Raw genomic sequence first — 27704 nt, forward strand, 5'->3', positions numbered from 1 at the left:
TAAAATTTTTCATTCACAATTCTAGAAGTTATATTTGTGGATTGTTTTCAATCTTTCAAAATTTATGTCTATCTGGAACTTATTTTACTATCACAGATGGCATATTGATTTAAGTTTTTTTTTTCTAGATGGCTATCTAACTAGCTCCACATCATGTTTTGATATAGTCCATCTGTATCAATTGATTTGAATTGTCATTTGTATCATATTCTCATATTGATTTATTTTTCTCTATGTTTGGACTTTTCATTTTGCTATATTCATTATAAATGAACTCCTAAAAAATCATTTGTTTTCCAATTTCTGGGTATCTTTATTAGGAAAAGTACTGTTTGTTTTGTCTACCAATGGCTTGTTCCCCCTATGTTTATATTTTGATGCATCATTTACCCAAGGCCTGGGAATGCAGTGTGTTGGTTGTGTGTTTACTACTTTATTTTACAAAGTAGGAGAGTTAGCTTTATTGTTTTTATAATATATATTTATTATTTTTCTGTTTCTAAAAATTATCAGAGTTGTAGCTAGCTTAAGCTTTCATTTTAATAGAACAAAAGTTTAGGTTAAACTCTTGACAACAGATGTTGCTGTCTCTGCTTTCACAAGGCTTTTCTTACATGAGCCACTGTTGGTCCTATCTCAGACAACATAAAAACGAAGGCCATTTCTCATCTTCACCCTTGAGCTCTGAATTATAATCTTTGTAGAAACTTCCAAATTCATTGCTTAAATGATCCATTTTGGAAAGAAGGTTGAGATTCCAGAAAATTCTTGTGAGTTTCCTTTAATTAGCTTAAACGCTTACCTTTCCCAACCTAGAGACACAAACAGATCCGCAGATCTTTCCAGATGTAGCCCATGGAAATGAAACAAAATAGAACTCAGCGTGAGCTGAGACCAAGTCTAAAGAAAATAAGCCCAGACAGCAAGCAGGAGCGTGGTGTTCACGCTGAGGAGGGGCTGTTTCCAGCTCATTGCCTCCTCCCAGTGCGGCATCTAGTGTCCTAACCCTTCTGTCTGAGGGTCTCTCGGTGGAGCTCTTTCATCAGAGATCCCCATGTAGGACATCCGCATAAGAACTCAAGTTTAGAAAGATGCAGTAATAGCGAAGTGTGCTTTTAAAAGACTTTATCTCATTTGGGAAGAGTGGGTGGCCTCCACTTTTGCTGATGATTCTTTGGATTATTGAAGCATTTCATTGGCATTAACAAACATCCAAGTGGTCCCAAACGTTTTCCATTTATGTCAGTCTGGCAGTGCATCTAAACGGGTAAAACGAGTTCTTGGAATGTGTCCAACTTTCTCAAGGTAGTCAGTTTTAGGTGATACAGACTGATAATATTTAATCGAATAGCAAGGACAGACTCAGCGTCAAGTCAGCCACACTTGTAGGCCCTATGGCTTAGTTGGTTAAAGCGCCTGTCTTGTAAACAGGAGATCCTGGGTTCGAATCCCAGTGGGGCCTTGGTTTTTCCTCTCCAGGGAAGAGAGCAATTTCACTAATCCCTAGGTACATCTAAATTCTCCACGGTATTTAGTGTGCTGTGACTCCCGATCCAATTATTTATTAGCTGTTGTTACTACAAAACAGCCACCCTCAAAATACAAAGATAATGGACCCTTAGTGCATACTTTGGAGTTGTGGAAGCAGTTGTTTTTCCCCAACAGTTCTTTATATTATGCAGATTCAAAAACCTATAAGACTTAGGTTATATCATCTCTAGACTTCAATAATGTCCAGCTCTCTGACTTCAGCAGAGTTCACATAAATTAATTAGCAGGTAATCCACAATAAAATGGAGGGCAAAGTAGGATATTTTCAGGGTTACACCTGCATTTTGGGAGGAAAATAATTACAAACTCCTGATAATCCTACAAAAAAGAACTAAGGACACCTTATAATTGCCAGGGGCTGTGCATCTTTGTAGTTGGAACAAAAGTGCCCAAGGGATGAATAAGTTGAGATACATTTTTCAAATATTAAAGCTAACAAGTACCAGCCTTTGTTGACATTTATGAGGGGTATTAACCAAAGAGATTTTTCCTGCCATTCTAACAAGCTACTAACAGATATATTTCTTGTTTCCCATTATCTTGTACACTAGAAGCTATCACAAGATGAGCATGATCTCCAGGTTCCTTTGACAGCTGTAGTCAATTGTTCCACTTTACCTTTGCTGCACACCATTAAACGCTGTAGTCTTAGACACTGGGCTTGTGAAAGGGATCCTTTTGAAGTCATGTCAGAGAGCCTGGCTACACACCTCAGCTGCCCCCTTTAATAACTTCCTCACCTTTGGCAAGCTGAATACATTCAGTTGGCCTCATTTTCCTTATTTGTTTAATGATAATAGAATTGCTGTAAAAACTTGAAAAATATGTTGCTTTTAAATAAAACGCTCCTTAATAATGGTCATCATTATTATTATTTGAGTGTATTCTTTTGGGCCAGCTGTTTGGCTATTTTTACAACTTTTAAGTTCTTATTCCATTTTGTAATGAAGATGCAGAAGGTTAAAAATGTAGTGACTTCTACTAACAAGTAAATAAAAATCTCTTTTCTCATTGAAATATGTACAGAAACAAAAATCCTTTAAATTGTTATTAAGGAAATTGATTGCCAGTTAAAACATCAAGAGAATGTGATGAAAGCATTAGGCTCATATATTCCTTATGAACTAATGTTTATAGAAACTCATAAAACAATAAAAATATTTGCATGATAATTTTAATTTTTGTTGCATGTTATGCCAATACTCATAATATTATTAATTCAAAATTTTAAGTACAATATGAATTCCTGGTTATTCTATTTGATTAGACCATTTATTTGTATTTAGGTATTTTATGTTATTCTATAATAAAGTCTGAGTCTTTCAAGAAAACTTTCTACTATGAAATTATGAGAGTGAATGAAACAAACCTTTTAAATGTGATTTAAAATGCCAATTTATTGTAGTTTTGACATTAGTGGCTAATTTTAAATGAAAAGCCCATTGAAATTATCATTACAGTTAATTGAACAGTTCATTGAAGCTGAATAATTTTTTCTAGTTTGCCAAAGCCATGATACAAGGCTTCTAGAAAGCATATTGCCAAAAAGCTCTTCTCTGAATTACGTGCTGCTACACACAGAAGACTAGTGCATAAATGGGCATTTTAATGCATAAATGGTGCTTTCTTATTATGGCCTCAGACATTTATTTATACAGAATAACTTGTGTGCCCAGACCAACAGCAATTCAGATTCTTGTATGTCCATGGAGAGGGGAGAATAGTCAGCAATTTCTTACTTTCCATTTATCTGAGAGCAGCCACTCAGAATGCAGATTCTTTCTGCATTCCCATGTTGCATAGCAATTGTGGAGGAAAACCAGCTTTTTGGTTTATACCATCATAGTCAAATGTTATCTGTAAATTGGACACTAGAGAGATCACTAATGATCTCCAAATCACCAATCTTGGCTGCTGTTGTTGAAACCACATCTATTTCTAATAGGATCAGGTGCCATAACCTATGACTGTCACTCTGCAAGAAGTGTCCGAGCAAGATCTGGGGACTTAAAAATGAAAACAAAACAAGACACTAACTTCACTCTCTCTTCTTTCTGTTCAGTTTAAGGCCAAAATGAGTACCTCCATTCCTGTCTGCTCTTGGGAAGATAGGGGCCAGAACTAAGACATTGAGCCATTATTCTTAGAGATATTAGTAATGCACTTACACTGGATTTTATTCAGGCTAAACTAAAATGGATTTATAAATATTTCTGTTAAGAAGTAAATTATTCATCTTTTCAAAACATGATGTTGAGAAAAAAGTACTAAAGATATTTGAAAAAGAATGTACACTGAGAACACATTTCTGCACTAACGTGAAATTGTAGTTTGCTCAGGGCATTAATGGAAATATGGGTTATTTGAATTTCTTGTTTTTGTCTTCTGTACAGCATAATGTTAATTAAGATATGTTGAAGTTTTCTCATTATTTATCTGTACTCAATGCATATATTAGAGAATGAGCAATGTCCCAAGACCAGCAAACTGTACACTTCTGAATGTACAAGTATCTTAGGTTCTCAGGGGAAAAATTAGCATAGCAATCATAAAACAAGTGAATTTCTACTTCAAAGAATTGAATCCTATTGTCTACACCCCTAAACATATGATTTCTTGATATGAATAGCTGTAAGTGCTTTTACAAAAACTTCACAACATTTTGATAAAACTCCTTTTCAAGTACTCGATTTTGTAAAATTCTATTTACCTTGTTTATCTTCTTACTCTGAATTAGCACAATACTGACTTCTTTAAGGCCAGTTAATTAGTCCCTAGATTTATAATAGTTCATTCAATTGTTACAAAATAAGTTAAAACCCCAAGGTGATTGTATAACCAATTTTTAAGTGACTATTGTGTAAACTTTCAAAAGAGCAATAGGAAAATGATTCTGGAATGTAGTATAAAGCTGAAGTAAATGACCCTGAATCACTTATTTAGAAATAATTTTTATCAACTCAAGCTCTCAGCTCATTGCTAAGCCATGCCTTTGGGGCTTCAGAGCAAATGATGGTTCCTACTGTGTGGACTCTGAAGGAGAGATATTAAGATGAGATCCAGATGAGCAAAGGGTCCACTTAATTTATCTGGAAGTTAATGCCCAGGACTTCAGGTCCTTGAGTTCAGCCACTAGAGTGAATGATTCCAGTTAGATCAAGCAGTAGGATGTGTCTGGAAGGAGGCTGCAGTACTGTAAATGTCACTGCAAAACCAGGGACAGTTGGAATCCTGTGTACTGGACTTCACAAATGGCATTGGCCCTGCAGGGAAGGACCCTTGGCGTTGCTTTGACAGATAATAGGGAAGAAACAGGTACTGGGGTGGGGGTATGTTTACAAATAATTAGGTTTTGTTCCTCATACAGCAGACCATGTCTTGTTATGACATGTCCTTGTCCAGCTTTGCCTTTGAGTTTTTGTATACGACACGCAGGGGCACTAAAGTGACTATGTCATTTTTCATATATTGAGAATATAAGCAGTGTTTCAGTGCCCAAGCCTGAGACAAACAAAGCAAATTGAAACTGTGGTACATTTGGATTCTTCTCAACCTTGAAACTGCTTAGCCCAGTTGCACAGTGTTATGTTAGAAGATGCTTTATCCAGCAGGAATGGCTGCACATGGCAAAGCTTTCCAAGCTTGCTGATTTATTCCGCCGTATTCAGTCACGGGGGAGTTCTGTGGCTCCAGGTATTTTCAGGTCCTGGATTAGCTTCTTATACTTTCTAAAACTACTGAATCTTGAAAATGTTTGCAGAGAGACTTTGAAGACACCCTGAAATATATTTGTGGGAGCTGTATTCAGTTTATGGTGGAACACTCCCATGGAAGGACCCCTTTGAGTAGCCAACAATTCCCATCCACTGCGTAATTCAGCAGAAACTAGAGGAGCAGACTGTTAACTGGCCGAAATTGACACTGTGTTCTTTTAACCCATCAGCCAACTCAGTAGTCACCAAGCTCTTAGGCAGCTAAGTGTGGGAATACAAGGTTAGCCCTTCATTTTTCTATGAGGTCATTGGCAACCGCTTGGATAAACGTATTGCGATTAATCCAAATGATGTGATTCAGGTATAGCTAAATCAGTAAGGTGCTGATCCAGCTGTACCAATGGGTGGCTTTAAACTGGAACGATGTCCACAGCCTCTTCTTGGTATGTGAAGTTTACAGTGTGAGTTTCAGGATAGAAGGTATAATTTCAAGCTACATAGGAAAATATCTGGGTGTTTTAGGGGTTATTTTGGACCAGAACCCTAGTTTTGCAATACCCCAAACCAAGGCATGCAAGAAAGTGTAATGCCCAGATAAGTGGATCCCCAAGAAGCTATCAGTGACCCGATCACATCAAAATGCAAAAGCAAGGTTTATTTTAAAAGTACAAGCCCCGGCAGGGACTTCATCTGACCAGCCGATGCAGCGGAGATCAGAGGAAGGCCCAGGTCTTCGTTCGGGGATGCTTTCAAAGGGAAGACATGTCAGCAAGGGCTTAGGGTGCAGGGCCTTTTGTGATTGGGCAGGGCAGTGGGGAGGGGAGGGGTCTCCGTTTGGCTTGAGTTCAGGGAGTTACCTCATTTGGTAATCCCTACTGAGCTGCCCTTGGTCTGCTCAGCTAGCTGTCCTTGGTAGGCTTTGATATCTCAGGAATGCCTGGATGCCTGCTTTTACAAGGACTCGGGTCTGCTATGGGAAACAGAGGCTACTTTTTATTGTTTCAAAATAGTCACTTTGGCTCTTCAGAAAGAATGTGTCTCCAGGGAACTAGAAGGTAGACTTTTACATAATCTCTCTGTTTCTGCAGCAAAATTGGAGTGCATAGGTATTATCTACTCAAAAGTCAATAGCAGTAACTTCTTGTTTCTACTGTCCCATAATCATCTTAAAGTTATTTTTATTTTTAAAAATTTGAAACCCCAGGGACTAGAGCTATGGCATAATGGGTAAAGCCACCACCTGCAATGCCACCTTCCCATATGGGCACTGGTTTGACTCCTGGCTGCTCCACTTCCAATCCAGCTCCCTGCTAATGCACCTGGGAAAGCAACAGAGGGTGGCCCAAGTGCTTGGGCCCCTACACCCATGTGATAGACCCAGGAGAAGCTCCTGGCCCTTGGCTTGGGCCTAGCCCAACTCTGGCTGTCGCGGCCATTTCAGGAGTGAACCAGCAGATGGAACATTCTTTTTCTCTGCCTCTGTCTCCCTCCCTGTAAGTCTGCCTTTCAAATAAATAAATCTTAGAAAAGAAAAATAAATATTTGAAACCCTGCTTGAAATCGTTTCAATCTCAGTTTAACACCCCATAAGATATCACTTTGGTATTTATGGTTTGTTAAAAAGGAAAATCCTTCCTTCCATTTGAATCAAAAAGAAACTCACCAAAAGGTAGGGAGCCGTGTTGTTTTGAGATCAACTTGAAATTTCCTAGCATTTATGTGGAATAAATGTTCTTATGATGACATATTGTCAAAGAAACACTTTTTGAATGCATTGTGTGGTATAAAATGATGCTAGATGTGTTGTTATATTATGTCACTGCTGAAAGTGATTTGCACTGTTGGTAAGGCATTTTCTACCCAAAAAAGAGCTTTTCTCAACTTAGCTCAAATTTTAGCATTTGAATTTGTGGTAGAACATATTCTGAACAATAATTATTCCATAAAATATTTTCACAATGAATATTTTATGTTTAGACACAGAACTGACTATCAAGCCTGGAAACCAGTATATATTTGTGAGTTTACCTATCCAGCTAAATGTGATAGGCTCTATAGCCACCCATACTTTCTGTTTATGCTCTGCTCAACCAGATACAAACACTTTCTAGTGACTCATTTTTCAGGCTAATTTTTGAAATAGAATATTTCTTTTAGGTGTGTAGTACATAATAAGCACTAGTTTATTATTTTAACTACCTAGATAGAGATGAAATATATACATTTCTGAACAAGGAAATCATACCCATTCCCCATAGAGTCTATCAAATTCTCCAGCATGACTTTCCAGGTTTTCTCTAGTTAGTCTGTATGTTATCGCCCATAACTTTCCATCAGAAATCCTCCAGCCTCCAATGGATGAGTATCCAAAGTCTTTCCAGAACTTTCTTTGTGACATCTTTGCTGAGGCTCTTCCTTGTCTTCTTCTTCTTCTTCTTCTTCTTTTTTTTTTTTTGATGGTGAGGAGAGATAAGAAAAATTTCCCAATCCTTAAAGCCCTTTTCTGAATTTTTATGTGATTTAGTTTTGTTTCTAAAGAACCTATAATCGTGCTATTTGTTTTGCATATGATTTTCTAAGTATTATGAAATTATAACAAGAATAATTTATATTTGCTTATATGCACTTAATCTTCAAGGAAGGATTTTATTCTCTAAGGAAACAAATAAATTGACTCCCTGGAAATTGAAATTCAATTTTAAAAAAATTGAACGATCCTTTAAGGTAGTAATTCCCCCAGCTTAAGTGTGAATTGGAATCACCTAAGGAACTACTTACAATAGTGTCTTAAGACTCATCCCCACAGGTTTTATTTCTTGTTTGGTTGAGGGCCTACCTACAAGTGTGCATTTTTAAGAAGCATTTCAAGTGACTTTGAAGCAAGTGCAACACGTTTGCAAAACTCAGGTTTAAAATAATACACACAGGGGCAGGCCTTCGGCAGGAGTGGTTAAGATGCCACTTGGGACCCTTGCATCCCATATTGGAGTGCCCGATTCAAGTCCCAACTCTACTCCTGATTCCCACTTCCCACTTCCCACTTCCCACTTCCCACTTCCCACTGATAGGTATCCTGGAAGACAGCAGGTTGTGACTCAAGTACTTGAGTCCCTGATAGCTACGTGGGAGACACAGCCTAATCCAGCCCTGGCTGCTGCAGGCATTAGGGGAATAAACTAGCAGAGAGATGAGTTCTCTCTCTCCCCTCTCTCTGTCACTCCCTCCCCATCCTCTCGCTCGCTTGCTCGCTCTCTCTCTGTGTATCCCTGCTCTTCAAATAGATAAAATTGTTTTTAATTAATAAAATATTACACACATGCCATCAACAATTTTGCACTGACTCATTTACATACTTAGCATCAAAGGGAGAGGAAGAATTAGTTAATGGAACTCTTCAATATTCTGGTGTTTCCAGACTCAATCTTATTTAATTAATCTAGCAATCCTGTTACAAATACATTACAATCAGCTCTTCGAAGATGGGGAAACATGTTTGATGAAGTTCATTGTAACACAGCCAGTAAGTGGCAAAGTTCAATTTCAAACCCAGACCAGTCTGACTCTGTAACCCATGCTTTTCCCACGACACATATCTTCTATGTGATTACAGTCAAGGATGAAGTTTATGACTAAATAAACTTAAGTGACTTAAGTTGATCTCAAACCTTAGCCTCATGAATTAGGAGACCTAAATTAACTATCTGTTTTCTGCAAGAAGTTATCTGCCTAGTAAATTGCCTTTTTTTTTTTTTTGGACCAAATAGAAGTCTTTAGGACTTTATTCCACTGCGGTTTTTTCCTACAAGCATCAGTCTTGCTGACCAGATTGCTAGTTTTCTTTTCTTTTTTCCCAAGAAACCTTTTATTTCATAAGTACAAATTTCATAAGTACAACTTTAGAAATATAGTGATTCTTCCCACCACACCTACCCTCCCACCCCACCTCCTCCTCCCTCCCCCATTCCCAGTCCCATTCTCCATTAAGTTTCATTTTCAATTAAATTTATACACAGAAGACTAACTCTATACTAAGTAAAGTTTTCAACACTTTGCGCGCGCGTGCACACACACACACACAAACTGCTTGGGAACAAGTTTTACAGCTAATTCTCATAATGCAACTCACTGAAGACAGAAGTCCTACATGGGGAGTAAGTGCACAGTGACTCCTGTTGTTAATTTAACAATTAGCACTCTTATGTATGACATCAGTGATCACCCGAGGCTCTTGACATGAGCTGCCAAGGCTTTTTGAATCCACAAGGCCTTTTGAATCCACAAACTGTCAGTATTTGGCCAAGGCCATAAGCAAAGTGGAATTTCTCTCCTCCCTCCATCCCTTAAGGATGTACTACACACAGAAACACAGAATGTGTTAAGCAATTATTACTATTATTACCACAGTATTTGTTTGCCTTCTGAAAAGTGTTGAGGGTAAATCCCACTCTCCCTTGCTATTAAGATTAGATTACTGAGTGGAAAACTGATGCAATCTATAATGATAGCCAAAATGATAAATACAAGACTGATACTATTTCCCCAGGGAGAGTCCTTCGTTAGTGATGGTCCCTAAGGGAGCATTGGCACACTGGGTGAGAACTTATCTGCCTTTGTGTTAGACTTGGAACCAAGAGAGAATATTCTCTGCCTGCAGAATGAGATTCATCCTACCTGGCATAGCAAGACCTTTGGTGACTCTTACTGGTGCACTGGCCTGCCCTCTTCCCTCAAAACCTTTGGAATCTAACCCTCTGTCACCTTTCTCCTGGTTAGGCTTCTCTAGCTAATGACGCTGGCTTAATACGAGTCTAAATGAGAAAAGGTATGTTCTGATGATGCTTATTTCTATTCACACCAGTCTAGATGGCCTCGGGTTTTGTTTGGTTTTAAGAGATAAAATTAAATTTCTGAGCCTTGCACATGATCAACCTGGATAAGATGCTTCAAGAGTTGAGTGAATTTTCATTATGCCAAACCAATGGCTGTCACTTATTCATCTCAATTCTAGAATTATGTCCAAAAGACCCAGTGGTCTAGGAGAAAGCAAAGATTAAGAGAGCAAGTCAAGTCACTAAACATCAATTATCTTAAATCTAGTACTCTGAAGATCAAACAATATGAATGATGACCACTAAGAAGCCAAAATATTGAGACTATTATTGAGAGAGTAGGATATTGTTCTGCTCTTTTCCTCTGCCACCTTATATGCAAATACATTGACTTCCTGTAAAATGTCGATTAGTATCTTCTCTGTTTTTGGATACATATTCCCTTGTCATTATCTCTAACTCTATATCTGCCCCCAGCTCCTGCCCTTGGTAATTAAACAACTGCAGCAAACCATCCTAGCCACAGACTCTGGCAGTTGTATGATATTTTGCAAATGGGAGCTGGTAGAATTGACCTACAGTTGTCTGGGAGAGACAGAAATCCCTCCTCTGGTGAATGGACCATCAAGCTAATCCTCACAGGCCAAATGGAGAATTTAGCTTTTTGAAGAGTTTTTGTGGTTGTAGTAGTTGTTGTTAAAGCATCTATTCCAGTCAATCCTCACATGCATGCCCCTGTTAATTTCATTTTCATTCTCCCAGAATCTTAGATTAAAACATCAGTTTCTTTTAACTGCTTCCTCTGTGTGACACCCACTCCTTGCTCTCGATCTCTGTTGTTCTTATCCCAGCTAACATTCTCAGCATCTCTGCAGCAGCCTGCCATATGACCACTCAAATTCCAGTCTTTTCTGTAGTCCCCCATTATGTTGCCGTAATGAATGTTCTAAAGTACTGCTTCCATCATATCATACCCCTCCTGAAAATTTTTTATTTAACTTGACTCCTTAACTTAGTATCCAGGATTTTCCTGTTTTAAGACCCAAGTTATTCTTAGTTTTTGACAAAACACCAGTGTGTGCATATTGTGCATTTAAATCTATCAGATCTGCAAATTTTCAAAATGATTTTTAAAAATTTATTTGAAAGGCAGAGTTTCAGAAAGGCAGAGGCAGAGAGAGAGAGAGAGAGAGAGAGAGAGAGAGAGAGAGAGAATCTTCCATACACTGGTTCACTCTCCAAATGACTGCAACAGCCGGAGGTGGCCCAATCCGAAGCCAGAAACCAAGAGCTTCTTCTGGGTCTCCCACATGGGTGCAGGGGCCCAAGCACTTGGGCCATCTTCTACTGCTTTCCCAGGCACATAAGCAGGGAGCTGGATTGGAAGTGGAGCAGCCGGGACTTGAACCAGCCAGATCTGCAAATTTGGTAGATGGAACTATGCTTGACTTAGACACTTCCTGCCTCTTGGGTAAGAATAGACAATGTGTGGTTTTTATCTGTTCAAACATGGCATTTACCTATAATGCCCTTTACCATCATTTATAAATATTAAGATACTTTCTGGGGCCAGCATTGTGGCACAGCAATTTAAGTGGCCATCTGTGATGCCAGCATCCCAAATGGGCTCCATATGGCTTCCATTTCAAGCCCCAACTGTTCTACCTCCGATCCAGCTCCCTGTTAATGCCCCTGGGAAGGCAGAGGAAAATAGTCCAAGTACTGGTGCTCCTGCCACCTATGTGGGAGACCTAGTGGAGTTCTGGGCTCCTGGCTTCAGCCAGATCAGCCCCGGCTGTTGCAGTCATTTGGGGAAGGAACCAATGGATAGAAGATTGCCCTCTTTCTCTGTCTCTACCTCGGTCTCTATAATTCTTTCAAATAAATAAATCTCTTTCAAATAAATAAATCAACCAATAAACCTTTTTAAAAGAAAGATACTTTATATTCTTTTTACTTAATTTTCATTTTTATTAAAGATATAAATGTTAAGAGTTAAAAAAAAAATCAAATACTACTAGGAGTTTGCAATGAAAACAGCAATTCCTTTCCTCATTGCTCCTCACTCTCCTGAGGCAATACATTCTTCATAATTTCAGAGTTTTCTTCTATCTTTCCTGTTTCTTAGCAACAAGCTTTATTCTGTTCTGGTTTTTCACTTTCCAATATTATTTGCACTTTCCTAACTGCACAAATCTTAGTCACAGTGAAATCCTGTGATGGACTATGATTACCTAGAAGTCTTCGCTCAGTTCTTCACTCATGCCAAGAGCAACAAGTTGTGCCATTTTTTCCCCCTTAGAGAAATGACTCCTGGTGCCTGTTCAATCTTGGTTGTTTCCAAGTTGCCTCCTGAAAGCTCTCTTCCCATGGTCGTGGAAGTTCCCTTCATCCTCTTGTGTGGGTTTTCTGATTCTTGGATATCTTCTTTTTCTCTTTACATTCTCATTTTGGTGGCACATACCCTCCAATAGCTCCCTAAAAAATGGTGCCTGGAAGATAAAACTTTGGGGGATTTTCCATGTCTTAAAATGTTCTATGCTAACTTCACAAGTGATTGGTTGCAGGTAGAATTCTAAATTGGGAATAATTTTTAATATTATTTAATTTAATAATAATAATAATAATAGGTTTTGGAATAATATTTCCTCAGGATTTTTCAAAGTTTTTATTTAATGAATGCATTTTTTCATAGATACAACTTTAAGAATACAGTTGTTCTTTCTCCCATACCACCCCCCCGCCAACTCTCATCCCACCTCCCTCTCCCTCTCCCATCTCCTTCTTCATTATGGTTCATTTTTAGTTTGACTTCATATATAGAGGACCAACTCCATGCTAAGCATAGACTTCACCCGCTCACACACACAGCATATAGAGTACAGTTTGGGAACAAAAATTGCAGTCAATTCTCATAATACAACTCATTAGAGATGGAGGTCCTATATGGGGAGTAAGTGCACAATGACTTCTGTTGTTTCTTTAACAATTAACACTCCTATATATGACATCAGTGATCATCCGAGGCTCTTGCCATGGGCTGCCAAGGCTATGGAAGCCTTCTGTGACCATAGACTCCATCGGTATTTGGTCATGGCCATCAGCAAAGTGGATGTTCTCTCCTCCCATCAGAGAAGAGTACCTCCTTCTTTGATGACCCTTTCCTCAGAACTTTTTAAGCCTTACAGTCTTACTTTCACAGTTGCTACTCAAAAGTCGAGTCCATTTTTATTTACTTTCTAGTTTATATGTGTATGTCTCCCCTTCTGGGAATCTTTGGGATCGTCTCATCTTGATTAATCTGAAATCCTTTCAATGTGCCGAATACATGGCCAACGCTGTCCTTTAGTGTGGGTATTTTCTTATAAAAATTCCTTTTATATTTTGTTCCTCCTTTCTTATTAGAACTTTGATAAAGGAGGAGGAAATACTTATTCTCTCATCTCCAGGTTTCATGGAGTGGAAGAATTTTCATAACATTCATCAAGAAAGGAATGTATGGGAAGAATGTTTTCAGTTTATCTCAACTCTCATTCATAGTTTCACAAAAGAAGTAGGAATTTATCAGTTTGGTAAGTGTGACAGATCCGAGTATGCTTGGCTTAGCCACTTCTTTTTCCTCTAGTTGAATCTAGTTGGATCTACAGTCTGTCTGTCCTGAGATTCGTTCTGCTCTGCTCCACACCTTGAATTATTGACACAGCTACATTCATCCATTTCTCTTTCTCTCTCCATTTTTCATTTTGTAATGAATTCAGAAAGAAGCATTATTATTTAACACTTTATTTATTATTTATTATATATTATTATAAATTATTACATATATTATAATATATTATTATTTGTTATTATTTATTATTATAAAATTGATAACTGAGTGATAAAACAGACCAAAAAAAAAAAAAAAAAAGGAAGACTGCCTGGGCTAGAACGGGTTGTAGGTGGTGCAGTGTCACAATCATTTCAGATGCCCCACATATTCTAATTAATTCTAATTCTAACTCTTGGAATCAAACACTTTCTTCATCAGTGACCTGACTTACAACAGACCTGCAGAATATTTCAATTCATTTTCTGTATTAGTCAAGGTGCTTGCTTGCAAACAAGGAGAACAAGACTAACAGCCAAAACAGGAAAAGAGAATAGAAGAAAAGTGGTAGTGCACAGAACCAGTGGGAAAGTTGAGAGACAGAACTTGGCAAAGAAGCGGCAGCATCAAGACACAGCCAGTAGCCCAGCTTTGGAAGAGACTGTGTGTGTCTCCTTTGGTGCTTTGGTACATCCTTTGGTGCTGTCACCACCAGGGGGCAGTCATCAGGAAGGCAGCTGCTCTGAATTTTCTGATACTCCCTTCCCCTCCTCATTTCTTTGTATCATTTCACTACACTCAAATCCTGGGCAGAACCACCTGATTGACAGTCTCTAGCTCACACGTTTATCCAGCTGTCTGGCATCTGGGAGAAGAATGTGGTGCCTTTCTTCCACTGGTATAATGCTTATTAGCGTCCACTCAACTACCACACAGGACTTCGATGTGGGGGAAAAAATATGAAACCACTTTTGCGACTGGCAAATCCTTTCAAATGTGACTTTATGAAGTTAGGTATAGTAATTATTTCATTAAGTATTATTTTTCTGATTCCTACTGGGGGTTTGCCCCATCTCTCCCCTATAACACACCTTTTTTCCTAGTGTCTTTAGAGCTTCTGTCAACTCAGAATTCTCTTCAATCATGTGCATCTTCCTTGGTTTTAGCAGATCCTTCCCATCAAAACTCAGTGAAGCCCATGAATGCGAGTTTTCCAGAAGCTTTTATCCTTGTGGGCTTTACCAAATACCCATGGCTGGATCTTCCTCTTTTCTTCGTTTTCCTGACCTCCTACACGCTCACGTTGCTGGGAAATATTGCTATTATCCTGGTATCTCAATTCGATTCTCAACTCAAAAGTCCTATGTATTTTTATCTCACCAACCTTTCGTTTTTGGATCTCTGTTTCACCACTACAACAGTACCTCAAATGCTGTTCAACTTAGGGGGACCAAACAAGAACATCACTTACATAGGCTGCATGGCCCAGGCCTATGTATTCCACTGGCTAGGCTGTACTGAATGTGTCTTGCTTGGTATCATGGCCCTAGACCGCTATGTGGCTGTGTGTAAGCCTCTGAGGTACTCTGTGATCATGGATCATAAACTCTGCCTGCACCTGTCCAGCACTGCATGGCTCACTGGTCTGGCCAATTCCCTACTGCAGTCCACACTCACAGTCCAGCTGCCTCTCTGTGGGAACCAGGTGCTGGACCACTTCTTTTGTGAGTTGCCCGGTCTTATTAAGATGGCTTGTGTGGACAGCACAGTCAACGAGATGACTTTAGCAGTGGTGGCCACCCTCCTGATAATGGGTCCTCTCTCCATGATTCTTGTCTCCTACAGTTACATTGCCAAAGCTGTATTTCGAATTCCTTCTGCTGCTGGGAGACTGAAGGCCTTCAACACTTGCTCATCCCACTTACTCGTGGTGTCTTTATTTTACGGGCCTGGCATCTACATTTACATGCAGCCCTCGGGAGATGGTCCTCAAGACCTTGTCAAAGTCTTGACCTTGTTTTACTGCGTGATTACTCCTATGGCCAATCCATTCATCTACACCCTGAGGAACAAGGATGTTATAGGAGCTTTGAAGAGGCTTCTGAGGAAAGCCGTTTCATTGAAGAGCATATGAGAGAATCATACCAATGTGGACTCGTAATCTTTTTTCCTTTTGAAATGATTTATTTTATATTCATTAAAAAGGTCTATAAGCAAGGACAACATAATAGCTATAGACTCCCCTGACACCTAAGAGATTTTAAATAGAAATACTACTAAAATTGTTCAATATCTGTATGAGTATACTTCAGAAAGTTTGTGGAAATGGAACTAAAAGATAAGTTTATTTTGGTGGGGAAACATTTGGAAATCCATAAATAGTTTCTCATAATGTACATTCTCCATGAATTTTTCAAAGACTCCCCATATAAAAAAGTAAAGAAGGGGCCAGTGTTGTGGCATAACACGTTAAGTCACCACCTGCAATTCTGGCATCCAAAATGGGCACCAGTACATGTCCAGCTGCAATCCAGCTCCCTCGTAATGCACCTGGGAAAGCAGCAGAAAATGGCCCAAGTCCTTGGGTCCCTGCACCCAAATGGGAGACCCTGATGAAGCTCCTGGCTTCTGGCTTCGGATTTGTGCAGCTCCAGCCATTGCGGCCAACTGGGGAGTGAACCAGCCTCTTCCCCCTACCCCCGCCTCTTCTCTCTCTGTGTAACTCTGACTTTCAAGTAAATAAATAAATCTTAAAAAAAAAATTGTTCCCAGTCCCACCTTAATATTACATATTTATTCCTTGGGTATGTTTATTTCCTTGACTGAGCTTCATAAATATCTATCTATTGTTGAGACAGCATAGATTAAAAAAAGAAATGATCCCTCAGGAGTTTACTATGATGGTACTTCAAAAAGTTCATGGAAAATGGGATTAAATGATAACCTTATTTTAGTGCAAAAAAATGTTTGAAATCCATGCATCGTTTTTCATAATACATTGCTCATGAAATTTTTAAAGACCCTTCATATTTCAAAAGTTCAAAAGATGACATTTCTTTGTACCTTTACCAATGTCTCAAATTTTCCATAATGAAAGATTTAAAAAGAAAGTGACCTTCGCATGATCCATTTCTTATTTTAGAAAGTGAGGTGGCAGGCTGGCTCAGTGGTGCACTTGGTTAATCCTCCGCCTGTGGCGCCAGCATCCCATATGGGCACCGGGTTCTGGTCTTCTTCCAGTCCAGCTCTCTGCTGTGGCCCGGGGAAGGCACTGGAGGATGGCCCAAGTGCTTGGGCCCCTGCATCCACATGGGAGACCAGGAGGAAGCACCTGGCTCCTGGCTTCGGATCAACGTAGCTCCGACCATGGTGGCCATTTGGGGAGTGAGCCAACAGAAAGAAGACCTTTCTTTCTCTCTCGCTCGCTGTCTGTAACTTTACCTGTCAAATAAACAAATAAAAATCTTAAAAAAAAATGCTAAAGAAAGTGAGGTGGTGCCTGAGACAGGAAAATTGACTCCGAAGCAATGAGCATCTGAAGAGATGGAATCACAGAGAATGATGCTCAACAGAATCTGCAGAGGCAGGAGTGGGGTCCAGGGCACTCATTTGGGAGACCTGCGTGATGGCATGGATAAAACTGAAAGCCATTAGGGAAATTCAGAGGAAGGAAAAGAAGACAGATGTTATCAGTGCGGGAAAGGTTTCATATGCAGTGTCAATCTTATTGGACACCAGCGAATCCAAAAAAAAAAAAAAAAAGAACAGCAAAAACCTTTTCAGTGTAGAGTATGGGGAAGCCTTCTGTCCAAACACGACTCTTTTCAAACACCTCCTGGTTCACACTGGTGAAAAGCCTCACCTGTGCTATCGTTGTGGCAAAGTTCCGGTTAAGGCTCTGTCCTTAATACATGTTAGGGAAATCACCCTGGGGAGCACTGCCCTTACCCAACATCAGAAATATTATCATACCTTAAGAAAACGTAACCAGTGTTGAGCCTGGGAAGGTTTTCAGGGTAAAGTTCAAACCTCACTAGACATCAGCAGATTCATACAGAAAAAAAAACTGCATCATGTGACGAATGTGGAACAACTTTCAGTGGAAGTTCTGACCTTAGTAGAAATAAGAGAATGAACTCTGGGGAGAAAGCCTGTGGATGTGACCAGTGTGTGAAGGCCTTCTACCTGCACTCACATCTCACACCAGGAAATTCACACAAAGAAAAGCCCTGTGTGAGTAATAATTGCTGAAAATCTCCCACACAGAAGTCAGATCTTTTTCAACGTAAAAAATAAATGCAACCGAGGCAAGCATTAGTGATGAAAACACTGCTCAAGATGCCTTCACTCCATATTAGGGTGCCTGGTTTGAGTCCCAGCTCCTCCACTTCCGGCTTCCTGCTAATCCTGGGAGGCGGCAGGTGATTATTCAGGTGCTTGTGTCTTTGGTATCCACTTGGGAGACTCAAACTGGGTTCCAGGCTCCTGGTTTCAGCCTGGCTCAGCCTCAGCTACTGCAGGTGTGTAGGTGGTGAACCAATACATGGAGGAGACCCCTCTCTGTCTCTCCACGAAGAGTGCATGAAAAGTCCCATAATCCCGGCCAACACTTGGCTTGTAAATCCATTTTATTAGGGATTTCGGGGCTCTGTGGTTCTTTAAGAAATATCTAGTAACCTGCGATACTGGAAAAATTCAAAAGCCTGAAAACCTACAGTTCCGAAGACTGTGTGACAACAAGCAGTCTCCCACTTTGCTGTTGAAAGTGCAGAATGCTACAAGCCTACAAAGACATCCCCTCCTCTTTCTTCACAGCAGCTTGATTTGTTGAAGCAAAATACTAGAAACAACCCAAATATTCATTGTTAAGAAAATAATTTAAAAATACTATTATATTTTAATAACTTAATAATTAAAATAGTATTTAAAATTAAAATACATACCCACAAAGGATATATTATGTAGGCATTTAAAAACAAGTGTATTTATATGAACTAATTTAGAAACGTTTCCTGGTACTTTTGTTAAACAAAAACTCTACAGAAGAGTGTGTGTAATATGACAACTTAATAGGGGTAAGGGAGATAGATACTTCTTTTTATGAGACAAAGAATGGAGGAAAGGGAAAGGACAAGGAATAGGAGAAGGAAATGTAAGAGAGGAAGAATGAAAAATAAAGCACTATTGAAAATGAGGTCTGAGTATATACAAAGTATAGGGGTTTGGGATAGAAGCAAAACACTGGATACACATTTCTATACAATGTTGATTTTCAACTAAGATAATATTTTGCATATTAAAAAAGGGCTTAAAGAGGGATTTAAAAGAAGAAAACTCTTAAGGAAATAAGCCTGTTTATCAAATTTGTAATATAACCAGATAGGGAAAATTAACTCAAATAAGGTATGTGCACAGAATTTTGACGATATAATTCAAGAACAGTAAAATAATCTACTTCCAATTCTACATAGTAGAATGCTATCGCTGGTAATACCGGTGTTATAATGTTGTTTTCTAGCTTGTAAATTGGTTTTGTAATTTTGTGCTTTGTGTGACACAACAATTTGAGTGACGATATTGATGCTGTTGGGAATTTTTCACTATAGGAAAAGAAACAGATGTACAATGGTGAAAATGGAGAAGGATTCTGCGGATTTGTACTTGAACAGGAAGTATCCTGTGAAACCCTCATTGTACACATACTTCCCAGTTCTTGTCCACGGATGGGGCCTAGAAGCAATGGCATATCCTAGTAGCGATGAGTTTATTAATTGCCCAACACTCAGGTCTGGAGTTTCTGGGTACTGCGCTGCACCAGGCGGAATGGAGCACTGATGGAGGAGTCAGTATTCAAGGAGCTTGAAATGCGTCCTGTGGGAAAGCGAAGAGCACAGACGGTGTCGGGAACTTGTCGATGGACACGGGAAGCAGTCTGAAAGGGCTCCAGCTAATAACGTGTTCTATACTTTGAGCACTAAAATCATGGCAGTGGTGCTTTACGAATTCTTAAGGACCCACGAGCGAGCTGGGAAAACGCAACTAGCAAACGCAGACGAGATGCGCCTCAGTTCCTCACGCGTGCAATGGGGATAATGGCGCCTAACTCACAGGGCTGTCCGGCGGCTGAGGAAAGCACTTCGTTGGCTGCTATGCCATCGCCCCGGAAGAACAAGTGTCGCCTGGCATCTCACTGCGCCCAGAGAGGGGACTCGGCGAGGCGACCACAGAGGTGTGCAAACCTCCGGGCTTCCTAGAAGGAACGGAGCCAGAACCGCGGTTCTACACAGTGCGGGCCGCTGTGACGCACTTCCGGCCTTTGTAGTCTATCTTTCTCTGGGCTACGGTTGGCAAGGATTCAGAGGTGGCCTGACCGGGGCTTGGTGGCCTCTCTCCTCACGGATGCCTCGGTGAGCTTCGGAGTTGGGCTCCTGCCGAGGGCCTTCGGATGGGCGGGTCTTCACGCGGGGGTCCCAGACGGGGCGCGCGAGGAGGCAGGTGAGGGGCTGCTCCGGAGCCCGGGAGAGCCCTGGCGTCTGAGTCAGAGCCCTCGCCCCCGCCCCACCAGCTCTCTCCGTCTATTCCAGAGCTCCCCGGTCTCTGCCCCAGCGCCAGTGCTCCTCCAGGCTCTCCCTGCCCTCCCTCTGAGGGTCTGAATAGATTCGGGTCCTGGAGTGCTCGTGTTTTCTTCCCACGCCCATCCTCTTCTGTGCCCTTGTTTTAAACAGCAAGCAAGGATGGTTTTAAAATATAGCACAACTTCTGTTAGTCCGGTTCACATAATAGCTGTTGATTTTTGAAACAAATACTTCCGTAGCAATATGTGCGGGACAAGCGCTGGTCTAACTAAGCACTCTACATTTATTTACTTAGAACTCCATGAGGCAGGCATTGCTATTATGTAGCCCCTCTTACTCCTCCCACCCCGCAACCCCTCTCCCGCTTGTTTTCATGTTTAAGAAGACAACGAGTTTAAAGGTCTTGCCAAAGCCATCTCTAAAAGTCTTGCCAAGGCCACCTCTCCGTACCTTCCCTCCTCCCACAAAGGGATGGTGATGTAGCTGTTGAGACTATAATCCTGAAGTCGGATTCAGGTTCATCTTGCAACTTCGTCGCTTCCTACCTGTGAACCATTACAGGTCCTGTGTAAACTGTGTCTCGGTTTTCTCATCTGTAACACGGGGCCAATGGTAGTCTCTTGCGTTTTGAAGATGAAGTGGGTTGTTACATCTAAAGCATCTAGAACAATGCCTGGCACATTAAAAACACTGCACATGCCCGCTGTTAATAATACTTGGAATATGGTAAGCTCTGAACAAATATTTGTTAACTGAATGTGTGGTGGATGAACAGGCTTGGAAGAAGGAAGGTGCTCCTCAGCGGTGATGAGTCAGCACCAAGAAAAAGTTAGGGGAAAACATGAACTTGAGGGGTGTATCTTTGGAGGAAAAAATCCTCTCCACGGTTCCTGGGGTGGTGATTACTGAAGTCAACCAACCCAGAGATTTCAGGAATTTGTGGAGCTGATTATGTTTGCAAGTTACCGGAAGGATGTTGTCTCATCGCATGGAGTTTTTTTCCCCTTTGATAAATATAGCCAATAATGACAATAGGAATTTAACTATTCTTCTAACTGATGGGGTGGGTGTTCACTTGTGATTTGAATACCCTATTCTTAGTTATTTTTGCAATGCATGTCAATACCTAAGAATAGTAAAAGGGTTCTTTTTAAAGTAGATTGTAATAAACTTACTTAATATCTACTTAAGAGAAAAACATTTTAAGGGCCCAGTGATTAAACCAACAGCATCCCATATCAGAGTGCCCATTCAAGTCCCAGATACTCCGTTTCTGATCCGGCTCCCTACTGTTGTGCCTGGGAAGGCAGCATAAGATGGTTCAGTTCTTGAGTTCCTGTCACCCACATGGGTGACCACATGCTACCTGGTTGCTGGCTTCTGCCTGGCACAGACCCAGCTGTTGCAGCCATTTGGGGAGTGAATCAGCAGATGGAAGATCTCTTTTTCAGTCTCTCCCTCTGTCTCTGTTGCTCTAACTTTCAAAGAAATTAAAAGAAAAAAATCTTTAAAAAAGGCCGTCACCGTGGCTCACTAGGCTAATCCTCCGCCTGTGGCACCGGCACCCCGGGTTTTAGTCCCAGTTGGGGCGCCGGATTCTGTCCCAGTTGCTCCTCTTCCAGTCCAGCTCTCTGCTGTGGCCCAGGAGTGCAGTGGAGGATGGCCCAAGTGCTTGGGCCCTGCACCTGCATTGGAGACCAGGAGGAAGCACCTGGCTCCTGGCTCCTGGTGGCCATTTGGGGGGTGAACCAAAGGAAGGAAGACCTTTCCCTCTGTCTCTCTCTCTCTCACTGTCTAACTCTGCTTGTCAAAAAAAAAAAAAAAAATTTTTTTTTTTTTTTAAGCTACAGACCGGGGTGGGCGTTGTGGCACAGTGGGATAAGCTGCAGCTTGGGTGGCTTGCGTCTATGTCAGAGTGCCTGGGATCGAGTCCCACCTTCACTTAAAAAAAATTAATTTATTTATTTGAAAGGCAGAGTTACAGAGAGGCAGAGGCTGAGAGAGAGGGAGAGAGAGAGGTCTTCCATCCACTTTTACACTCCAGATGGCCTCTTGGGACTCAAACCAGTGCCTATATGGGATACTGGCTCTGTGGCATAGTTGGTAATGATACAGCTTCCTGGTGGTGAGCTCTCTGGGTGGCAGCACATAGTGGCTCAAGTAGTTGGGTCCCTGCCACCCATGTGGGAGATCTGAATGGGGATTTGTGCTTATGGCTTTCCCCTATCCTAGCCCTGGCTATTGCAGGCTTTTGGAGAGTGAACCAGCAGATGGAGGATCTCTCTCGGTCCCTCTGACTTTCAAAAAAAAAATAATAAATAAATGGGAAAATAAACTTTTTCTAAGAAAAACCCACCAGTTCATGATCTTTTTGTGGGTCCTAAAGTGTATATGATTGGGTTGTACAGAGTTGTTTTTTTTTTTAAATGAAAAAGAATTAAGACAATAATGTGTCATATACAGTAGTGAGTAGTGTTAATGAAATTAAGTGGGTTGGGGGCCAGTGCTGTGGCTCACTTGGTTAATCCTCTGCCTGAGGTGCCAGCATCCCATATGGGCGCTGAGTTCTAGTCCTGGTTGTTCCTCTTCCAGTCCAGCTCTCTGCTGTGGCCCTGGAGAGCAGTGGAGGATGGCCCAAGTGCTTGGGCCCTGCACCTGCATGGGAGATCAGGAAAAAGCACCTGGCTCCTGGCTTCAGATCAGCACAGTGCCAGCCAAAGCGACCATTTTGGAGTGAACCAACAGAAGGAAGACCTTTGTCTCTCTCTGTCTATAACTCTACCTGTTAAATAAATTTAAAAAAAAAAATTAAGTGGGTTGCTATATATAAAGTTTCTAGAACAATGCCTGGTATATTAAAAACACTGTAAATGTCAGTTGTTACTTATACTGTTATTGGAATACAAATTCTGTGAGAGTAAGAACTTTGTTTTGTTTGCAGCTGTGTCCCCCAATTCCTCGAATAATACTGACAACCTAGAAAGACAGTGTTGTTTTAGGATTCCTGTTTTATAGACTGAGATGGCTAAAACTCAGAAAGCCCAAGACTGAGGAAGACCACTTTGATCTGAGATTGTGAGCCTAGTATCTTGCCATTCAAGCTGATTTGCACTATTTCATTCAGGATGATCAAAATGGTTCCTTCCTTGATTAAGCCAGGAGGTTTTTGTTTGTTTCATTTGTTTTCCCTCCTATGCTACTTATATCAGTATTTGCATAGTCCTTCTCATTCATCATGCATTCAGTGCCCTTTCTTCATGAGACAAAGTGGACTGATTCTACTATAAATGCTTCAATTGCCTGCTGTTCATTAGATTTTGTGCATTTTTGTAATTTTTTTCTTTGCAGATTGTTTCTTAGATCTTGGGATTTCCAGAAGAAAAGACCAAGGGGGAATTATCGAGCACAGATTCTTTTTCTGGATAGTTAAACCTAAAATAGCCACGACCTTGGCCCTTCAGACCGCAGAGATGCAAGAAGCGCACCTTCTGGTGGTGAAAGTCAAGGAGGAGGATAAGGACCACACCTGTGGGCAAGAATTTGGGCGGCCTGGAAACGACCCTCATACCAGAGAGATCTTTCGCAGACGCTTCAGGCACTTCTGCTACCAGGAGACCCCTGGGCCCCGGGAAGCTCTTCGAAGACTCCGCGAGCTCTGTCATCAGTGGCTGAGACCAGAGATGCACACCAAGGAGCAGATCCTGGAGCTGCTGGTGCTGGAGCAGTTCCTGGCCATCCTGCCAGAGGAGCTGCGGGCCTGGGTGAGGCAGCACCATCCAGAGAGTGGGGAGGAGGCGGTGATGGTGCTGGAGGATTTGGAGCGAGAGCTGGATGAGCCAGCAGAGCAGGTAGGGAGTTGGGAGAGCAGGAGTTTGTACGTCTGGGAGCAAATTTGAGGTTTCTGTCAACAGGAGATGAGGAGGAGGAGGATCTCTATACATGCTAGATCCGTTTTAGGCTCTTAATCTCCCTGCCTTTGTTTTTTTTCCCTTTTCTAGCTTCTTGGGTCTTCTTTTTTTCCTCCCGTGGCCCGGAGAAGGCCCCCTCTGAATTTGTTTCCCAACTGTCTTTCATTTCCACCAGGCACAAACCCACGCTGATGAGCAGGAAGTGTCCATAAAGGAGAAGACAACTCTAAAAGCAGCCGAGGAGGCATCAGGTGGCCAGCCCCGAGGCTTGGAAGAGCAGCTTCCGTGTAGCTTGCGAGATGTGCGCTCAGTTCAGGAGATAGGTGAGGATTAGAACTTCCTCAGGGAGCCTTCCTTGTTCTCTGGATATTCACCAGTTCAACACATTTATTTAGTGTCTGCTGTGTACAGGCACTGTTCCAGGAGACACTGGGGAGACAGTGATGAGCGAGGTAACGTGGTCCCTGCTCTCGCTGTTGTAGTCTGGTGTGGGAAGCAGAAATTCAGACGAGCAGTTACAATGCAGTGCATCTTCTCCCTGAGGTCCTGGTATAACCGTTTGAGCATGGGAAAGTAAACAGAAAGTGGTTACTTGTTCCATTCCTCTGATCCTCCTAGTCACTTTTCTAAAAGTTTGCCTTTGGGAAAATTACATTCACGTAGCCCACTTATTATTTCAGATGGTGAGGCCAGAACTCAGAGTGTGGAATTAGCCACGAAGAAAGAGATTTCTAAAGAAATGAAGTCTCTTGTCGAAACACCTGCAAAACTGAATGGTGATCTTGCTCGGGTTCCTGAATGTGGAGACACCTGTGACCCTGATGGAAGGTTAGACAGGCAGCGGGTAAGCTCTTCCACAGAGAGACCATATATTTGTGGTGAATGTGGAAAAAGCTTTACCCAGAATTCCATCCTGATCGAGCACCAGAGAACGCACACCGGCGAGAAGCCCTATGAATGTGATGAGTGTGGGCGCGCCTTCAGCCAGCGATCAGGCTTGTTCCAGCACCAGAGGCTCCACACTGGGGAGAAGCGCTACCAGTGCAGCGTGTGTGGCAAAGCCTTCAGCCAGAATGCCGGGCTGTTCCATCACCTCCGAATCCATACTGGCGAGAAACCTCACCAGTGCCATCAGTGCAGGAAGAGTTTCAGCCGACGTTCTGTCCTCATTAAGCATCAAAGAATTCACACTGGAGAGAGACCTTATGAATGTGAAGAATGTGGCAAGAACTTCATATACCAGTGCAACCTTATCCAGCATCGGAAAGTCCACGCTGGGGCTGAAGTGAGCTAGCTCCTTGGATCAGGTAGGGCAAAATTTCCCCACACCAGACCTGGGCGAGGTAGCAAGGAAGTGTTTCTTCGTTTATCCCTGAGAGAACAAAAACAGTTTCACCTTGGAGCATAGAGAGTTCCATCTACATAGAAAGTTCCAGGGAAAGCCAGTGAAGATGGCTATTTAAAAATTTTGCTATTTAAAAATTAATTTTAAAGAAATCATATTGAAATGTTTAAACTAGCTGACTTCCTTTAATTCATATAAGATATGATAATTAGCTTTTTAACCTACAAAAGGGGAGCAGGCGAATCCTCTTAAATACATGTACAAGTGACTTCCTCCCAGCAGTTTTTAGTAACTCAGCGTCAGTCATGTATCAAAGAAATGAAGCACCATAGGTTACTAGCAGCTCCATAGCTCATCATGATGTATTGCTCATGCTTTTGAATTTATACAGGGAACAAGAATCTTTGCCTTGAAAACGTAGGCTTCCTTGCATTTTTCTTGTGACATACAAGTATAATGAACATTTTTGCTTTTTTGCCTTTTCCTCCTTATTCCATGTTCCATATGAAAAAGTTCAAACATGACAAGAGCAGAGTATGAACAGCCTTCCTTATTAACTGGTTTGTATAACTTTAGCACTTCTTGGCACTCCCTGGTGATCTTAACAGCATTCTACATAAAAAAATTTCTTGCCCTTAACATTGATGAACTGTCTACAAAGCTTTATACTCAATCCAGGAGACAAAGAAATGAAAAACCAGTGGTCTTAGCAGTCTGAACTGGAAGACCAAATATGCAACACAGAACTTAAGAATAATAGAATGTACTCCATTCTCTGTCCATTTCTTCCTTACCCTCATCACTGATTAAGAGCTTTGAACGGCCTGGCCCTTGGGCAGAGGTGCCCTGTGAACAAGGCTTCCTGTGCGACCTGGTGCGCGTTCCCTCCTGTGGGCCCAGGAAAACACTCTAGGCAATTCCCAGAGCACAGGCTGGCTCTGTCTGCTCAGTGCTTCCGGTTGGTTCTTGGCCTCCGTCTGCTTTCTGGTGTCTCCTACTTCCCCAGGGTATTTGGTTAGCCTTGGCCCCAGGCCCACAAGCCAAGGGGTAACCTTTGACTTCCTTGCCAACTTCCCACTGCCCAGGGCCTCAGACCCAAACATTGTAGAAAGGAGAGCTGGGGAAACACGGGTCATTCTTTCCTGAATTATGTGCACATATCCTTTCTTAACTGGTTTGTCAGCTTCTCTTCAGACCGCTTTGTGCCAGACTAGGCTAAGATTTCATCAGATTGTCATTTAATATTGGCTCATAAAGGAGAATGGTGCTACACAGTGTCTTAAAGCAGAGGAAATTTGAAATGTATCAGCATCACCAGATTCTAGAAACTCTAAAAGTGGCCTGCATTTCCCTGCAGAGTTCATGCATATGCTTCATGAGAGGAATTCAATTAAAGGTTATTTCCTGAAGACACACCCCCCCCCAAAAAAAAAAAAAAAGAAGAATAGAATCACTGTCAGGGACCTTGGAGTCACTTTCACATACCTTTGTTTGACAGGGAAAGGAGTCTGAAGTAGTTCAGACCCTACAGCCAGTCCTAGCAGAGCTGGAACCGGAACCCTGTCTTCTGATTCCTAGTACAGTACTCTTTCTACCAGGCATTAAATCATCCAACAGAAATGATAAGTATATGGATCTTAAAGGATTTATGTCACTGATGTTTTGCTTTGTAACTCCACAAACCCTCCCATGTATGTTTCAATAAAGCCACAGTTGCTCTACATAATTTACAGTCAAGCCCTGAAAAAAGACTCCTCCCACTTATCCCTCATTGGAAGCATTTTACTTAATTTTTGTGAAGATCATTTATTTTCAGTTTTTAAAATTTAGTTTGCTTAGTGGTACTTTAAAAAAAAAAAGAAAATTCATTCTTCACCTGATTCAAAAATCTAAACAATAATAAAAAAGTGCCCATTTTGCATCTTACAGGTAGCCATTGTACTGGTTCCTTGTAAGTTGTTTGACTGTTTCTTTATGTAAATATAAGAAAATGCTAACATTCTCTTTCCTCCATGTTGCAGAAAAAAGACACTATACTCTTCTACACCTTACTATTCCATGAGAGGACAGATTCTTTAGCGATTTCCACATCACAACAAAAAGAATTTGCTGATTTTTTTTTTTTTTTACGACTGGATAGTATTTCATTTGCTGGTACTCCATAAGAAACCCCTATAGATGAAACAAAACCACT

The 27704-nt window shown here is 41.2% G+C and overlaps 2 protein-coding genes and 1 non-coding gene across 3 annotated transcripts; all 3 read left to right on the top strand.

Annotated features, from left to right (window-relative positions):
• Window positions 1–1388: 1388 nt before the first annotated feature.
• TRNAT-UGU (transfer RNA threonine (anticodon UGU)) lies at window positions 1389–1462 on the top strand. The gene has a single exon. It is a non-coding gene; the product is annotated as a tRNA-Thr (tRNA).
• Window positions 1463–14880: 13418 nt separating this feature from the next.
• LOC133756756 (olfactory receptor 2B11-like) lies at window positions 14881–15816 on the top strand. The gene has a single exon (XM_062187354.1). The coding sequence runs from the start codon at window positions 14881–14883 to the stop codon at window positions 15814–15816; it is 936 nt and encodes a 311-aa protein (XP_062043338.1).
• Window positions 15817–19774: 3958 nt separating this feature from the next.
• Window positions 19775–27282, top strand: ZSCAN23 (zinc finger and SCAN domain containing 23). Its single transcript, XM_062187113.1, has 5 exons — window positions 19775–19911; window positions 20005–20177; window positions 23606–24105; window positions 24341–24488; window positions 24846–27282. Exons 1-5 carry the CDS (start codon window positions 19775–19777, stop codon window positions 25457–25459), a joined length of 1572 nt encoding a protein of 523 aa, XP_062043097.1. The 3' UTR covers window positions 25460–27282.
• Window positions 27283–27704: the final 422 nt, after the last annotated feature.

Source organism: Lepus europaeus, chromosome 3 (genome assembly GCF_033115175.1).
Source record: "Lepus europaeus isolate LE1 chromosome 3, mLepTim1.pri, whole genome shotgun sequence".
In the NCBI taxonomy this organism is placed as follows: domain Eukaryota; kingdom Metazoa; phylum Chordata; class Mammalia; order Lagomorpha; family Leporidae; genus Lepus; species Lepus europaeus.

Bases quoted from the DNA above. Each gene is read 5' to 3' on its own strand.
- LOC133756756 (XM_062187354.1), top strand. From the start codon at position 14,881: ATGAATGCGAGTTTTCCAGAAGCTTTTATCCTTGTGGGCTTTACCAAA.
- ZSCAN23 (XM_062187113.1), top strand. From the start codon at position 19,775: ATGGCGCCTAACTCACAGGGCTGTCCGGCGGCTGAGGAAAGCACTTCG. The intron at 20,178-23,605 runs GTGAGGGGCTGC...TTTTCTTTGCAG, and splicing joins CGGGGCGCGCGAGGAGGCAG to ATTGTTTCTTAGATCTTGGG. The intron at 24,106-24,340 runs GTAGGGAGTTGG...CATTTCCACCAG, and splicing joins TGGATGAGCCAGCAGAGCAG to GCACAAACCCACGCTGATGA.